General features: G+C 37.2%; 4 protein-coding genes across 7 annotated transcripts; all 4 read left to right on the top strand.

The window, feature by feature from the left end:
* The first annotated feature begins 4,231 nt into the window (after nt 1-4,231).
* Nucleotides 4,232-6,197, top strand: LOC121760653 (doublesex and mab-3 related transcription factor 3, truncated-like). Its single transcript, XM_042156293.1, has 2 exons — nt 4,232-4,247; nt 5,824-6,197. The coding sequence occupies exons 1-2, from the start codon at nt 4,232-4,234 to the stop codon at nt 6,195-6,197; spliced, it is 390 nt and encodes a 129-aa protein (XP_042012227.1).
* Nucleotides 6,198-7,279: 1,082 nt separating this feature from the next.
* On the top strand, nt 7,280-10,377 carry LOC121762123 (prostamide/prostaglandin F synthase-like). Of its 4 annotated transcripts, none has more exons than XM_042157902.1 (7): nt 7,281-7,627; nt 8,886-8,932; nt 9,026-9,059; nt 9,475-9,519; nt 9,598-9,657; nt 9,743-9,838; nt 9,916-10,377. In XM_042157902.1, the coding sequence occupies exons 1-7, from the start codon at nt 7,334-7,336 to the stop codon at nt 10,033-10,035; spliced, it is 696 nt and encodes a 231-aa protein (XP_042013836.1). In that variant the 5' UTR covers nt 7,281-7,333; the 3' UTR covers nt 10,036-10,377. The 4 variants fall into 4 exon arrangements, with proteins under 4 accessions (XP_042013837.1, XP_042013836.1, XP_042013834.1 ...); XM_042157900.1 differs by having other exon boundaries at nt 7,283-7,627; nt 9,026-9,140; XM_042157903.1 differs by lacking the exon at nt 9,598-9,657 and having other exon boundaries at nt 7,280-7,627.
* A 2,561-nt stretch (nt 10,378-12,938) lies between these two features.
* LOC121760652 (short-chain dehydrogenase ptmH-like) lies at nt 12,939-13,953 on the top strand. Its single transcript, XM_042156292.1, has one exon. The coding sequence runs from the start codon at nt 13,102-13,104 to the stop codon at nt 13,951-13,953; it is 852 nt and encodes a 283-aa protein (XP_042012226.1). The 5' UTR covers nt 12,939-13,101.
* A 3,027-nt stretch (nt 13,954-16,980) lies between these two features.
* LOC121760651 (zinc finger MYM-type protein 1-like) lies at nt 16,981-17,625 on the top strand. Its single transcript, XM_042156291.1, has one exon. It carries the CDS (start codon nt 16,981-16,983, stop codon nt 17,623-17,625), a length of 645 nt encoding a protein of 214 aa, XP_042012225.1.
* The last annotated feature ends 23 nt before the right edge of the window (nt 17,626-17,648 follow it).

Below are 17,648 nucleotides of genomic sequence, written 5' to 3'. Positions count from 1 at the left end.
AGTGCATGGGTGTTGGTCCGGCCATCAGTTTCGTCACCAACGACAACGAGCACAACATGGGCTACTATTTGGTCTGTCTTTGTGAAGACGATCAGATGCTCATTAGATCCAAAGAAGATCTACTTGGCGGAATGACAAGAGTCGTGCCGCAAGGATGTGGAGCGGGCTTTTGGTGTGATCTAGGCTCGATGGACGGCGGTGAAGGGTCCACAAGGATGTGGAGCGGGCTTTTGGTGTGATCTAGGCTCGATGGACGGCGGTGAAGGGTCCAACACGTTTGAAGTATGATGATTGCATTGTTGATGTCATGTACGCATGCATTATCATGCACAACATGATCGTCGAACAAGAAGGTCCAGAACTGACTAATTGGGCCAATGAAGATGCTGCTGGTCCAAGCCATGGTGTGGCCACCACCAATGTACGAATGGGGATGCCTCATGATGCAGCCGGATGGGTCCAAGCGTTTGCTGACATGCGCCAACAAGAAGCCCATATTCGACTCCATAAGGATTTAATTGAAGAGTTGTGGACGCGTAGGGGTGCACGTTGATGGGTATAATGTAATTTTTTTTGTTGAACTATGTTTTTTTAATTATGTATTTTTTTTAACTATGTTTTTTTTAATGAAATTATGATGCATTTCCTCCGTATTTGTGTCGTAATTTAATTCCGTATTCGTGAATTTATGAATTGGGATGTCCTAGTGCTTGTCCTACTGCTTGTCCACTATTGTGCAGTGGGATGTCCTTAAGACGTGGCAGTGCAGTGGGATGCCCTTAGAGCATCCGCAATGGCGGACTTCTCGCTGGACGTCGGACCGGCGTGCCGGATGTACCCGCGGGACGTCCGCCATTGGGTCGGGAGAGGCGGACGCGGACGTCCCTGGTGGATGTGAGGTATCCACGGCCTTCCGGCGACGTCCGTCGGGACGTCCGTCGTAACGTCCGTCATTGCCTAAGAGAGAGTAAAGTAAAAGAAGGAATAAAGTAAAAGAGATTAAGAGAATAAAGTAAGAGAAAAGATAAAGTTTTTGTTAAAAAGGGAAATGACTCAACTGTTTGGTACAACCCACAAAGAAATACGACTCAATTACATTGGGACAAAAGGAGTACTAGTATTTAGTACTGCCTCCGTCCCGCTTAAGATGACACGTTTTCCTTTTTAGTTTGTCCCAACTAAGATGGCACATTTTCTTTTTTGGAAACCGTCTTTCTCCAATTAATACACTCAACCACTTTTTCTCACTCCTATTAAAATATTCATCTTTCTTTATCTCTCTACTTTAATACTTACACACACTTTTTCTCTCTCCAATTAAACACTTTAACAAATATCTCCTAAAATTCCAAGCCGGCTAAGAAATGTGTCATCTTAGCCGGGACGGAGGGAGTATATATTAAGTATACTTCTAATATGACTAGCCTTTTACCATATTTATTAAAACATTAATATTTATTATTATGTATTGAAAAATGGATATTGGCCTCTAATATTATGGAACTTTAAAAAAGTAGAATTTTTCCCACGAACTTTCTAATTGTCAAATAATATCATGAACTTTACTTGAGTTTGTTATTTACCATTGGCGAAAAAATTTCGACAAATAATATCATGATGCAGATTTTTTTCTTAATTTCTCAACAACAACTTCGAGAGTTTGAAGTTTTTCAATATTTGAGTATAGTTTATATTAAAGTACACCCTCCAAAATTATTCTTAAATCCGTTAATATAGCCAAAATTTATTAACTGGTGGGAAATAACAAACTCGGGTAAAGTTTGTGATATTATTTGCTAATTTGAAAGTTTGTGGTATGGTGGTTTGAGTGGATAGGATTTCAAGTGGGATATTGAAGTCAAGTATTTTGGTTGGAAGACGGTTAATAAGGTAGACGGATGTGGCAATTGCTTCTGGCCAGAATGATTTTGGAATTTTGGATTCAATGAGAAAAGCTCTGGTGATTTCAAGGATATACATATTTTTTCTCTCAGGTACCCCAGTTTGTTCAGGAGTGTGTGTGCATGTAGTTTGGTGGATTAGCCCTTTCTCTTTAAAGAAATTTTGCATAGCAGAGTTAATGAACTCCCCCCATTATCGGACCATAGGATTTGGATGGTCTGTTTGTACTGAGTTTGTATGAGTGTATAAAACTGAGTGAATTTTTCAAAAACTTCAATGGATGCGGAGGTATCCTATGGATGAGTGCCCTAACCGGCGATGTCAAAGCCAGGCTTGTCTTTCGGTCAATTTGTGAGATAGCAACGCAGTACTCTGTTAAAAAAAAAAAAAAAAAAAAAACGCAGTACTCTGTTGAGTCACTTCATCCACGTAATACAACCCGCGTCGTTCAGTGCCACGCCCAACTGTCATCCCCGTCTGGATATCCTGTAATAGACAGGAGTGAGATTGCATCAACAATTTAGAATTAAGTTCTCGAGTAGCATGACTCACTGAAAGTAATTTATGGGATAAAAATGGGACATATGGCAGTTTGACAGTCGGAGTGTCGAAGAAATATTAATGGTGCCCGATCCCTGAACAGGTGCTAGTTCCCCATTGGTAGTTTGGACAAAGGATTTCTTAGATTTTGAAATACTTAAAATATCGGCTGAATCAAAAGACATTGTATCCGTTGCCCCACAATCAAAAATTCAATTATGATCCCGTTCCCCAGTTTCAGAGGTTGATGAATGGGCTAATGCTTTAAATGAGTTATGGCAGGGTATAGTTGGTCAGATTTCGAAAGTATTGGGATTTGGTTTGGAGTCATTAACATTAGTGGGACTGTCAGGCAATTTATTAGCAGACGGGGGGTAAAATCTAAACCATCTAAGAAATGGGGTAAAAAGTGAGATTTGAGAGGAATAGAGGGATTCAAATTGAACCCCTCTTTACCTTCCGCCCAAACCCTAGCCGCGGCATTTCGGAATGACTCTGAATTACCAGCCTTCTCCGCCTCGCCGTTCGTCGCCTCCGTTCCCAATCTCCACACCCTAGCCACCATAGCCACCGCCCTTTCCTCATCTCGTATGGTGTTGGTGTCTAGAGTACCGATGCTTCCTGATGTTGGTGTAGCTCGGTCTTCGACCATCACCGCTGCTGAAGCTCGTTCTCCGCCACCGCGATTCCGCTGTTGACGTGATTTCTTCATCTCCTCCCACCATTCTGGGTAGCTATGGAGTAGAAAGAATGCCTCTCGGGTATGTTTCTTTCCGCCATAGTGGCTACACGAAAGTTTGCTCTTATCTTCCTCTCCCCTTCGGTTGGTCGGAAAGCGGGGCTGTGGATTTGCTGATGGCCGTCCTCAGTCGAATGCTCCCAGGCCGATTCCGACTCCAGATTCCTTTGGTTCATTGGTGGTCTTCATCACCTTCTCATTGCTTATTCTCGTCGGATTATTCTGTAAGCTTCCCTTACGGTGGGTAAGGGATCTTTGTTTAGCAACTCCCTCTTGATTGTATCGTATTTGCCATCTAATGCCCATAAAAACTGATACAATCGATGACTCTGAGTGTTCTTGTTGCACCTGTCGATTGATCTTGGACTATCCATAGGGTTTGGATCTCTAGTGTCAATTGAGATCCAGAGATCTTGGAATTTATTCCAAAGGTCCTCCGATGTCATATTGCCCTGTTTCATCATGTATGCTTGCCTGTGCAGGTCACTAATTTGAAAGGGGTCGGCACCACTCCCATAGGTGATTTCCAGGTCATCCCATAGATCTCGAGTTGTCTCATATTGAGACACCTGGTTCACCAAGTTGGGTACGATGTAGTTTATGATCCAATTGAAGCAACAATGATCCCTTTGTTGCCATTTGGGGTGGTCCTAGCTGTCGGTTGAAGGAGGGTCTGAAACTCCAGCAATGTGAGATATCAGACCCTTTACTCCACTTGCCCTTCTCATCAATTTCGCCCAGAGAGAGTAATTATCCCCATTTAGTTTGGTCTGAATGTGAATCTCCCCCAACGACTCTAGTTGGACAGGAGACTGATTTGGTGGTTTTTGTGGCGGCTGATTCATACCCAGCCTCATAAATTCAGCAAGTTGTGCAGCAAATTCTGGAGAAAAATTCATTTTGGATAGTTGGCTTGTTTCGGGTTTGGTTTCGTCAGATTCTGACATGGCTGGTGTTTTTGTAGGGATTTATAAAAAGTCAGGAAAGGTATGCTCGGGAAAGTGATGAGTTTTTTCTGAGTCTCAAACCTGCTATGATACCATCTTAACGATGGTAATCGAGAGAGGTAGGGCAAGATAGGTTAGACATTGTAGGTATGCGGAGAATGTATTGAGCTCTCTTATTTCAGTATATGAAAAACTGTACAATCGTTCTTCTCTTATAGGAGAAGAATATTTCTATCTAAGGAATGAATCAATCTATTTTTAATTACATATCGATAACATATCTTCTCCTCCAAGACATATCAATTAGGTAATATCTTCTGATTTTTTGTTTCTCTTGATATGATTTCATTCCTCGTGTAATTTAACAATAGCATGGTTATTAGAGAGAAATTATATGTATAGATTTGTTCATGGTTAAAGGTGGTTGTTGATTAAATGTTGCGTTTGTTTTAAGCAAACTGTAATGAATCTATGATGTCATACTGATAAATATTTTATGTAGATTTCTGAATGTGTAAGCAAATATACTCATTTCAGATTATTTCGAAAAGCATGTGGTTTTCGAGATGGCCGTTAAAATCATACCACAACATCAGTTCCTTAATTTGCTGCAGGACAAAAAAGGGTGTGACCAGACAGTGAAAATATATATGCAATGACATGTTTATGTAAATGTGATAAGAATTCGTTGTTATATTGATGAAGACAATGTGACGAGAATCTCAATCTATTGGTTGGTTAGAATATTGTTAAATATTAGTACTACCTTTTTTTTTAAAATGAGTGAAAAAAGAAGTGTGATATTTTTTAATGAGAGCGAGTGAATAAATGCTGACAATATTCAAACCAACCAATACATTGAGATTTATTTAGATATTGATATCAAATTAATATCCTGCATCGATATGAACTGGATGCATGTCGACTTTCAACAAGTCAACTATAAACTAGTACTAATAGTTTCACTAATTAAGAAGGCGGCTGGGAATTATTATTATCATCATCTAATAAATCCGGAGTACTTCTGAACTGTACTTAAGGTTGCTATAAACAATGGTTTTCTTTGTTACAAAGCATGAGCCAAGCAATAATATGAATATATTATCAATAATTTTTCATCGGTCAAAAATGTTTCACGGCAGAAGGTCAGCGCCGAAACTCGCGACAAAATAAAACATTTTGCCTCATCAATCTTCGATGTACTCTCTCCGTCCCTTATTACGTGTCAGAATCTTCAATTTTAATTCACTCTTTATTATTTTAAGTTATAGACCTCATATTTCATTAACTTAATTCAACTCTCATATTATTATAAAATTAATATAAAACTAAGTATAAAAATAAGATTCATATACAACTAACTTTTCTCAATCCACTTTTTTTTCTCATTTCTTAAAGCCGTGCCGAATCAAAGTGAGACACGTAGTAGGGGACGAAGGAGTATTTTTTTGTTTTATTCGACTACAAGCTCCATAATACTTATCTCTGCGTCCCCCAAAGGTTTGACTTCAAATTCTTGCAATTATCTAATTAATACTCCTCCTCCTGTGACTGCTCTAAAACCTTGGACTTTTTCATCACGACTTTTTCTTCCCGAGATGCGTATATATAAAAATAATCAGAAGAAAGTAACAATCATAATAATATAGTCGCATTCATCACATTCCTCTTTATCTGCTATGTATTCTTTCTCAGCAAACTCCTCAACTCAGAGTGGGAAACCACCGCCGTCATTCCGGTCGGCGCTCCACACCGTCCGTAAACCTACCAAGAAGCCCATCGCTCCGCCTCCACCAGCCCCACCAAGAATCTACAAGGTGGCGCCAGTCGAGTTGAAGGATGTGGTTCAGAAGCTGACAGGTTCGGTCGAGGTCCAGCCCACCCGGCTGCTGCGGGAGGTGGCGCCGCCCCCTCTCAGCCTCCACCCACCGCATCATTCAGAAAATGAGGAGAAAAAGAGCCAGAAATCAACGGACGGTTGTTTTGGGATTCTAAGCCCGCTCGGGTTTAGCATATCGCTGTTCGGCTATGCTTCTCAGTCCAGGAACACTTGCTTCCTTCGACCCTAGTCTAGTTCTTTAGTATCCCAAAAAATTATGTAAATCCCCAAAAATTAAATTGAATTAACATTTATTTGTTTCCTAAACATGTACTTAATCAATTGAAGATTTGAGTGTTGTCAAAGGTTGAAATGGAGATTAAAAAAGCGATAGGTGAAGTCCGGATGTGTGTTTTTCTTGTTTTGCTATATACTCCCTACGTCCCCTAATAGGAGTCGTTGTTTGACCGGGCACGAGTTTTAAGAAATGTAAAGAAAAGTTGGTTGAAAAAGTTAGTGGAATGTGGGACCCACTTTTTTATATTGATTTTATAATAAAATGTGAGTGGAGTGAGTTAGTGGAATGTGGGACCTACTACCATTTATGGTAAAAATGAAGAGTGACTCTTAATGGGGGACGACCCATAAAAGAAATTAGCCACTCTTATTCGGGGACGGAGGGAGTAGTATTTTGGTGATGGTTTTGGTGCTTGGGTGTTTCTTTTAGTGATTCTTAAGGCTTTCTTCTTGATCGGTTATGTGCCACCTTTAGTTCTCCAATCCTTGGATATTGTTTCGTACTTCTTGATCGTTTTTTTTTATATATTTATATTGGCTTTGAACCTCTACGTCGTACTTCGAGTTTTTTTAAATGCATCAAATAAAATGCACTCGTCATGTATTAATTGAGTTTTATAAGAAGGGCATTTATATATATAGATGGTTGATATTTGGGTTTAGGTTTATGTTATTATATAAGTTTGTTGAGGTAGTGCACTTTGATGCATAATGTACTAAATTTATTTCTTCATTTTTTTATTCTTTTGGGGAATATATAAAACTTAATTGTTTTATTTTTATTATTTTATAATTTTTTTCTAATTTTAGTTTTGAACGTAGTATTCCATATGAAATTTTAGTTTGATTTTATAAAATTCGAACTATATATATTTCTATCATCTAATATTATAATAGTATAAAATTTGTATAAACAACATTTTCAAGACTAAAAAGTTTATGTTTTTTAATATTAAAACACTTAGCTATAAAAGAGAGAAAACAGAAAATACAAATTTGTCTTTTGACTGAAAGGGATAAAATTATAAAAAAATCATTATTCTGTAACGAAAAAAACCAGACTTTCCGCTTCCACTCAACGAACTAACTATGGCGAAAATCATATCTCCACGAATTACAACAACACCCACTTCTCTTTTCTTTCCATCTCTCCTCCCTCAGAAATCATTAGTCCCTTCCCAATCTTTCGTTACCTCAACTAATTCCATCACCACACCTCGTTTTCGGTGGAAACTCAATAGGCCGTCGCTCATGGTGGATGCGTCGTCCTCCGCCGCCTCCTCCGTCGTGCCTGATGACATATCGGATGTGCTCGGCGAAGTCAGTATCTTCACTGCCGCCGGTGAGCCCGTGCAATTGAAGCACCTTTGGGATCAGCAAGAGGTTTCATTAGTTGTTTATGCTGTTGCAAACTGTGCCCTCTTTTCTGATTATATTTAATTTTTCCCTTTCCCCCAATTTTTGACCGACAAATTAAACCTAAATTACAGAGCAAAGCGCGATTGAATTTGATTTTTCGAAACTTTTTAATCCATCTTAACATGGTTTTATTAGACATTCTATTTCTTCAGGAAAAACGTGATTAATTTCGGTGAATTCATTACACTTTCTATCATTATTTGTTGAAAATAATATTTTCTATGAATTCGGATGAAGACCGTAATATTTCTAAGAAGGGTTGTGAGGAAACGCATTAAGAGATGATGAATATGGTGCTTTGCATCTTGACAATTCTGTTCATCTAAAAATCCATAATCAGTTTGAAGTTTGTCTAAGCTCTATGATCTAGTGTATCTTTGATTTGTATCATTTGTATGCTACTGACTTAGATAAATTTTGTTCCAGTTATAAGTTTTTTACTGTAAATGTACCAAAAGAGTATTCAGATGGTGGTGGATGAACAGATGATTAAACTTGGCAAAAACTAAACTTCTTGGCATTGTTGATTAAAACGCAACGTTATCTTTGATGCGAAGAAATTCATTGAAATTTGAAGGACAAATAAAAAGAAGGAAAATATGGACATGCTTGTTTAGAGAAAATTTTGAAATATAACGAAGTAGTTACTTCTGTTTGGTAAGTTTTGGTTTTCGCTTTCTTTCTGAACAAACATGTCTGAAATCATCAATTTTCTAACAAGTAGTTGGTGGGAATAGTTAACTTGAAAGAGATGTGCGAGCTTGGATGTACAGAAACGAATATCAAATCATCACTATACAACCAGAGTTGAGTTCAAAATTTCAAGTTTTGCATTAATATGAAATGCAACTTAAACTGACAATAGATGTCCTATTCAAATGCAGTTTGTTTACATAAGTCCTAGTAGATGGAATCAAGTTAAATATACTGTACTATAGCCATCTGGATTTAGTGTTGTTCCATTCTATGTTTGCTGTATATTTAGCATCCCTGTAACCAGGAATCTTTCCAAGTAGTACACTGTACACATATTTAATTATGTATCAAAAGGCAATCTTTCATTTTCTTGGCCTAACAATCACCATAATTTAATTGTACAAAATGTCTTACTTCAACTCCGAGGTTTGTTTCAAGAGCAATTTTATGTACTACAGTAGATTAGCTACTATTGTGTTTCGTCTCACGGACGTTTCACATTTCACTGAAGACTCTTTGTTTCTAGGGAATTGCTGTTGTTGCACTCTTGAGACACTTTGGGTGTTTTTGTTGGTAAATTTCAGACTTCCCTGAGGAAACTTCATTTTGAACTACTGGAAGATTATCTCTCTGGTTTGAACATACTCTTTCCTTTCTGTATTCTAGCTGGGAGCTTGCTGCATCACTTAAAGAAGCAAAGGTGAAATTTGACTCAGCTGGTGTGAAATTAATTGCTGTAGGTGTTGGAACTCCTGACAAAGCTCGCCTTCTTGCTGAAAGAGTAATTCCATTATTTTTTTTATAAATCTATTTATGGGTATAAAAACTCGTTTAATTGCATTTTTGGGGTGCTTTCTTTGTGTTTCAGAATAAGGTTTATCATATTTGCATGGTTGTGTAGGGAGAGTTTAAAACAGCAGTATCAGACTAGGAATGTAACTGGATTGGGCTAAAGTTTTACCAGATATGTGTGATTGGTAACGTTGTTAATTATTTCATAAGATATGCCATTTGTTTGCTGATTTGTTATTGAGCCATGTATCCATCAGTGCAGAGGTTTAAATGATTGGCATACGTGGATTTGATCTCTAATACCAATTGTTTTCTTGTGCCAGCTACCGTTTCCTATGGAGTCTCTCTATGCTGACCCTGATCGTAAGGTACCGTGCAGCTACTAGTTCAGTATGCTATTCTCTATCCAAGATTGAGCCAATTTATAACCCCAACTGGAATTTCAGGCATATGATGTTTTGGGCTTGTATTATGGTTTTCGCCGAACATTTCTCAACCCAGCTAGTGTATAGTGCTCAATCTCTATTTTGATTTGCAAGATTTCTTGTTTCTACTCAACTTTAGAATTTTCTTTAACATAAATCTGTGCAGACCAAAGTATTTTCAAGATATGAGGAACTGAAGAAGGCCATGAAAAACTACACTATCAAAGCCACTCCAGATGATACTAGCAGCGTGCTGCAACAGGTTTTGAATCATGTCCCTAAAATCTTCTAACTTATTCATCTCTCATCTAAATGTAATTCGGCATGCTTGGATATTAGGGAGGAATGCTTGTATTTAAAGGAAAGCAGTTGCTCTATGCAAGGAAGGATGAAGGGACTGGCGACCATGCTCCCTTGGATGAAATCTTCGACATCTGCTGCAAGATCCCTACTCCTTGAAGCCTTCTATCCACTGTCACGCCGTCGTGTGTTTAACTAGAGCCTAGAGGTACGCCTGACCGGGTGTCTCAGTTTCTGAAACTCTTAGTGCTCGACTGTTTGTGCTTTATAGGTGTTTATTGTGATATATGCCTATACACATTCATGTGTATATTGTCATATAAAGCATGACAAATCCAGAAAATATACACATTAGCTTGATGATGCAAAGTATCCGGAAAAAGAAAATATGCAACTGTGCTAAAATTTCAAAATTAATAAGGTGTATTTTTAGGAAGCTTTCACATTATACTTTCTTTATGTAATGTATATATTTTTTAAATTGTTGCAGTTACTTTGGTATATACTGTACAATTAAAAAATTTATATGATTACATTTGTTCCCACAAATAACTTTTATAATTTCTAAAAATTCATTAAAGAAAATGGTAAATGATAACCAAGAAAAAAGTAGTACTCCCTCCATCCCAAGAAAGATGGCCCCTTCCTTGGGCGGCACAGGATTTTATGCAATTTTATTTTTTGTGTTAAGTGGAGAGAGTAAAGCAAGAGAGAGAGAGAATAAAGTAAACATAAATGTGTTTCCATTTTAAGTAATGAGTCATCTTGGTTGAGACAAACCAAAATGGAAAGTGAGTCATCTTTAATGGGACGGGGGAGTACTAGTTTTCTAAGATCATACTCAAATCCAAACTCAAATCCATTATGTAATAAATACTTCTCCCTCCGTCCTAATTAAATTGAATCATATTCCTTTCTGGGACATCCCACAAATATTGAGTTATTTTCTTTTTTGACAAAAAAATATCTAATCACTCTTCATTTACTTTATCTATCACCTACTTTGCTCTGTCTTATTTCTCCTACTTTTTTCCTTTCTTCTATTTCATTTTATTACTCTGCATCCAAAAAGAAGTGACTTAACTTAATTGGCACCTAGTTTGAGGGAGTAGTATTACATCAAGTAGTAATTACAATCCAACTTCATACACAAAAGAAAATTTTTAATGATTTACTTTTTACTAATATTTCAACCATGCTATATATTTGATCTAAATTACTCACTCGGTCGCACTTTAAGTGGAGCAATTTTTATTTGACATGAGATTTTATGTAATGTTATTTTATGAGTTAAGTGTAGAAAGAATAAAGTAAGAGAGAGAAAAAGCCTAGAAAATGACATTTCTATTTTCTGAAATATATCATTTAGAGTTTGAGATCTCAAAAAAAAAATGTGTCACCTAAAATGGGACAAGTGGGACAAATGGAGTACATATTAACCTAACAGTTTATGATAAGATTATAATTACTAGTAATAAAACTCGGTATAAAAATCAAAATATGAACAATTCAAAATGAATAGAAATATATAATCCAAATTTGACCCGGCCAATCTATCCTCCCATTAAATTAAGTTCAAATCTCTAATACGTACTCCATCTGAAGTATCACATTTTTTTTAAAATTTGTTAAAACTAAAAATTCATTTCAATGTTTAGAACAAAAGCTATCTCTTATCTCTTCATATTACAATATTCAAATATATATCTTTTACACTATATATCTGTAAAACTATGCATATTTATTCTCATCGCTTTATAAAAATCACCGCTGCCTTAGGAAAAGTAACATTCAAAAAATGCTAAATATCTTAGACATTTTTTTCCCTAAAAGGCTTCTGACATGTGTTGTGGTATGTGCTGATATTAATACGTGAGCCAATTCGTGACCTAAGTTCGTGAGCCAAAGTCGTGACCCAAAATTGAATCTAAATGTGATGGATCACAAAATATTTTTGAAGCCCTTAAAACCTGCCCTATAAATCCACTCATTCCTATTTTTCTCCCGTCATATCAACATTTTATTTTCCAACCCCAACATCTGCAATAGTGCCATAAATTCCGCCTTTAAAATCCGCATATATTCATTTTCACCACTATTTTTCTGTTATCAAATAAAATAAAATAAAATAACAAAATAACATACATTAAAGGCAATACCAAAACATACTTAATTTTTTTTAAACATAGTAGTATTTACCTAGTAAACGATTCCAAGTACCAATATGTGCTCGAACTTTTCGAGCACCTTCCGAGTAATTTCCGAGCACTTTCAAGAATTACATATATTGTCAAATAAGAGAATAAATCCTAATGTGCTTGATGGTATTTTCGTCTAAAAATGTTTGAAATAGTGAAAAAGTAGCTCAAACAATATAGCACCGAAGTTAATGGACCTCAGAAAATATTTTCAAATGTTACGAACTAAAAGTGATACCTTAGCAAAGTTCGCGGACAAAAATAAATGTTCATTCTTTCATTTATTATATTAGCAGACTAATTTTTATCTTTATTACTAATTTAAAGTGATTAATGCACTCTATAAAGAAACTCCTAGTATATGGGTCATAAGGGATGTAATCAAATGCAACTCTAAATATTGTACAAACTTCAAACTATGATCTGAACCGTTATAAAATGTCAATAGATGATTAAATAATAGCAACAAAAAATGTCAACACAATGTCAACGGTTGATGCTGTGTTGACATTGTGTTGACTTTTTTTGTTGTTATTTTGTCATCTGTTAACACTTTTTAACGGTCTAGATCATAGTTTGAAGTTGTACAGTATTTAAGTTTGCATTTTATCACTGCTCTGGGTCATAAATCATAAAATCAACCCTTCACCTTCCGCGTAATCCTAGCCAATAAATCCTAATCAATCACATCCTATACCATATACTTAAAAAGTGCCCCCAACTTACCCAACATTATTCAACCCAATTAAAACCGTGCATTTTAGTAAACTTTGATAATTGTATAATTCACTAGGAATTGATGCTGCTAAAACAACCAATGCTAGTTGGCCGGATTTTATGCGAAGACAACATGTGTCAATTTAGCCTCTCTGTTGTTTTTTACTATTTGTTTTACACTCATCATATTCATATTCATACCCATACATATGCATCGCCGCCGGCCAACCAAGAATAACCGCAGAATATTCAAAATATTGATTCTATAAATATTTTACACCCAATATTTCTCCACCAAAGAAGTAAAACCATGACCGAGGAGCGCAAGGTCGTTCTGATCACAGGCTGCGGCAAAGGCGGCATTGGCTACGACTACTGCAAGGCCTTCGCCGATCTCAACTGTTCCGTCTTCGCCTCCGACGTCTCCCACCGCCTCCCCGACCTCGCCGACCTGCAGTCCGAAGACAACGTCGAGACCCTCGAGCTCGACGTCTCCTCGGACTCCAGCGTCGCGAGCGCCGTGGACCTCGTGATATCCCGGCGCGGCAAGATCGACATCTTGATCAACAACGCCGGGATCGGGAGCCCGGGCCCACTGGCCAAGCTCCCCCTCGACGCCGTGCGGAAGGCGTACGAGATCAACGCGCTCGGCCAGCTGCGGATGGCCCAGCGCGTGGTCCCCCACATGGTGGCGCGCGGAGGCGGGACCATCGTGAACGTGGGGAGCGTGGTTGGCCGAGTGCCGACCCCGTGGGCGGGCTCGTACTGCGCCACAAAGGCGTATGTCCACGCGATGTCCCACGCGCTTCGGGTCGAGCTCAGGCCGTTTGGGGTCAATGTGGTGCTGGTGCTGCCCGGGGCGGTGCGGTCGAGCTTTGGGAGTAATAACGTGGAGCGATTGAAGGATTGTGAGTGGAAAATATATAAGAGTTTTAGCAAATCTATAACGGAGAGGGCCGAGGCGTCGCAGAGTGGCAAGTCCATGGATGCGGCCGTGTTTGCCAGGCATGTGGCGAGACAGGTCTTGAGTTCAAGTCCACCAAAGACGATCGTATACGGTCACATGACCGGGTTGTTTAGATTTCTGTCGTGGTCGCCGCTTTGGGTGAGGGATCTCTTTTTTACAAAGAGATTTAAATTAAACAAGGTGGTCGTGCGATAAGATGTTTGTTCCAATTGAGTTGAGCCGCTTTGCAAGTGGTTTGTTTTCATTGTATGTGATGCCAATGAGTATTCTTTGGTAACTACTTCCTCCGTCCATGATTAAATGTCTCATATTTAATCAGCACGACTTTTAAGAAATTGTTTGACTTTATAAAATAAAGCAAATTATAAAAAGTTAGTAGAGTCGGAGTCCTATTTTTATGTATTTATTTTATAATAAAATATAAATAGAATGAATTAGTGGAATTCATGGTCCACTTATTAAATATAGTAAAAGTGAAATAATATACTCCCTCCGTCCCGGGCTACTCGCTCATTTCCTTTTCGGCTCGGAGATTAAGGAATGAGTGTATAGGAAAGTAAAAAATGACGGCTGTAGGTGAAATTTTTTACTAAAAATGGAAAGAGTGCAAGTAACTTGGGACGCCCAAAAAGGAAATAAGTGCGAGTAGTGCGGGACGGAGGGAGGTATTTATTAGCGGACGGATGAAAAATGAAAACTGAGACATTTAATAGCGGACGGAGGGAGTATATACTTCTAGTTCCTGTGTTTTTTTTTTGGTTGAGTTTGAATGTAACCACTAATAATATGAATTTGTGAGAAAGCTGATTATCACAAATTTTGTAGTATCTTAAAATGTAGTGCTTTCGTAGGAAAATTGATTCTTTCTAGTTACTCACTTGAGATATAACATGCTATTTCACCTTTTATGTGTTCCGTTTGAATCCAAATATTACCTTTTATCTTGGATTCGAATATCTAGTTTCCAAACTTACTTATGAAATTGTTATATTAGGATTCACTAATCAAATTAGGTTTCATAAAATTTTCATATACTATTAGTTAAAATTGATTATTAGGTCTATTATTCTATCACATCGCCAACCCAGAGGTCCGACGAAGTTGCACCGGGGAAATAGACCCAAGACAACTGACCACCAAATTGGTCGGATATCAACACATACCTCTGCTGAAATTGCTTGAAACTAATTTTTCCTCAGATTGGAGTGCTTTACTCTTTCTTCGCATATTTACTTTTCATTTATTTTCTTTAATCTTTCTCAACATAACTCACTAAACGCCATTTTCTAAAATACTAGTATATTAAAAAAAATACCTCAACTGATTACTCTTACCATTTTTGGGGTTAAAATATTTAATCAAAAGTTTTGGTTGATTTTCTAACCGATTTGATAATGACAATGAAAATGAAATGCAAATGGACTGATGATGATGAGAAAGAGGCTACCAAGTTTCCAATAGCAGTAGTAGACATGAATGAAGAGATGATCAGACCCTCTTCATGATCATGACAATCACAACATCGGTGGCAAGTACAATTTCTCCAAACACCCTCATGATCTAACTTTTACTAGATTTTCTCCAAACACCCTCACGGCTTCATCGTCCCCTTCATCATCATCATCATCATCATCTCATGATCACAACAACAGAGATAAAGACAATGAAGATGATATTGACAATATTTCAAGATGGAAATTAATATGGGATGGGTGCACGCTGCCTATACATGAAAAGAAGCAATCAGATGATGATGATGAGTATGAGAATGGTTACACGAGTTGTGATGAATGCAAATACTTTCCCCATTTTTCCTGCTTCAACTTACCACTACACATCCCCTCTCTTCCAATTCATTCTCTCAAAGATCACATCCTAATGCTTCAAAGTGCCGGCAAGCTAACATGTTGGATAGAGTCAAGTGCTGTTTGTGATGGTTTTACAAATGGGCACTTCTATACTTGTACCAATCAACATTGTGGCTACAAAATAGACATCCAGTGTGCTTCTCTACCTAACACCATCAAACACGCAGCTCATCCACGACATAATTATCTCAAGCTAGTACCAATCGAGAATATTTATGATTTTTGTTTTTGTCCCAACTGTTATATGTGTAGATACGCACTAAAGGGGAACTTCAAATGCAATAGTTGTAGATTCAGTGTATGTGGTAAATGTGTGATGCTACCAGCAACAAATAAGCATAGATTGGAGAATCACTTGTTGTCATTGACATATGATGCCCATGCTAATCGTCCTGGCGAGCAGTGGCGGATTTAAGTGAGAACAAAGGGGTACGAGCAAAACAAAGTGCTAGTAGTGGTGCCAGGGGCGGACACATATACAAAGAGGGTAGGGCTGAAGCCATTACCCAATTTTTTTTTTTTTCTACTTTCAAAATTTTTAAAATTTTAAAAAATTATGTTAAGCCCTTATCAAAATTATGCTACCGAAGAACAAATTATTTTAGATGCATAACTGTACGGGGCTGAAAATTAAAGAAAGGAAAAGTTAAAATCTAGAGAAGAAACGTAACAATGGTGTTGGAGAAGTAAGGAAGAAGAAGAAGACTATTTTCATATATAAATTAATATAAAAGTAATAATCACATGGACCCCACTTTAAATGTTTGTCAGGCTCGTAACTTGTAAAAAAGAGTGTATTGTAAAAGTGTGGTTGCTTTTAAAAGTTGAACACGTTTTTGTATTAAATTTTAGTAAAGGAGATTACATTTTAGTTGGCCCACAGCCCACACGGTTTTTAGATTTTAAAAATTAAAAAGGAGAAACAGAGGGTTTCATTTTGAAGTTTACAGAGGGCGCCGAAACAGAAACAACACCATTTTATAAAAGTGGGGTTTTGAGTCTTTGAAACTTTAGAGAAATTAATATTCAAATTCTTCACAAAGAGGTAAGGATTTTATTAAAGTTGTTAATATTATATTCTATTTCTTGTTTTTGTAAAATTTTGATAGAATAGTTGCAAGCTAAAAAAGTTATAACAATGGTTAATTGCAAGCTAATATTTGTGATTGTCGTATAGAATACAATTTATATTAGTGAATGTTGATAGCATCTTTATATCTTATGGAGTTATGTATATAAACTAATATTGTACTTCTCTCGTTTTTGCTTAGATTGACCGTAGAGGATGGAACGCTTCTTTAAAAAAAAGTGTCGTGATGAATTTTCTTCTCCAAGTGAACCCATTGTTGAAGCAATGGAAAATCAGCCCCGAAGAGAAGTTGGGTTGAACTTGAATGATATTGTTGGTGATCCGGGAAAACGCAAGCCAATTGAAGAGTTCGATGTTTCAATTCGAGATAGAGTACGAAGAGAGTACTTGAATATGGGCCCTTGTCAACCAATTGGACATAAGTATGAAAAAAAGAAATATGGTGATCAAGAAAGAAGTTTTCAAGATATTTGGTTTAAAAGGTATACATGGTTAGAGTATAGTGTATCAAAGGATGCGGCTTTTTGCTTTTGGTGCTACCTTTTCAAGAAATCAGATAAAGGGGGTCGACAATCAGATGATGCTTTTACAAAGACAGGTTGTAGCAACTGGAAAAATGCATTAGAAAGATTCAATTATCATGTTGGAGGCGTGAATAGTTGTCATAATAATGCTAGAATTCAGTTCGAAGCTTTTCAAGATCAAAGGAACAGTGTGGCAAGTATATTACGGTCAAATACCCGTGAGATGGAAGTTGCATATCGCATTCGGTTGACAGTCTCATTGAATGTGACTCGGTTTCTCTTAAAGCAAGGATTATCTTTTCGTGGACATGATGAGTCAAGTAGTTCTTCAAATCGAGGTAATTTTATTGAGTTGCTTCTATGGTTTAGTGAACTTAACATTTGATGAAACATTTATTGGGAATAACC

The sequence above is a fragment of the Salvia splendens genome, chromosome 13 (genome assembly GCF_004379255.2).
Source record: "Salvia splendens isolate huo1 chromosome 13, SspV2, whole genome shotgun sequence".
In the NCBI taxonomy this organism is placed as follows: domain Eukaryota; kingdom Viridiplantae; phylum Streptophyta; class Magnoliopsida; order Lamiales; family Lamiaceae; genus Salvia; species Salvia splendens.
This window is presented reverse-complemented; position numbering and strand designations above follow the sequence as displayed.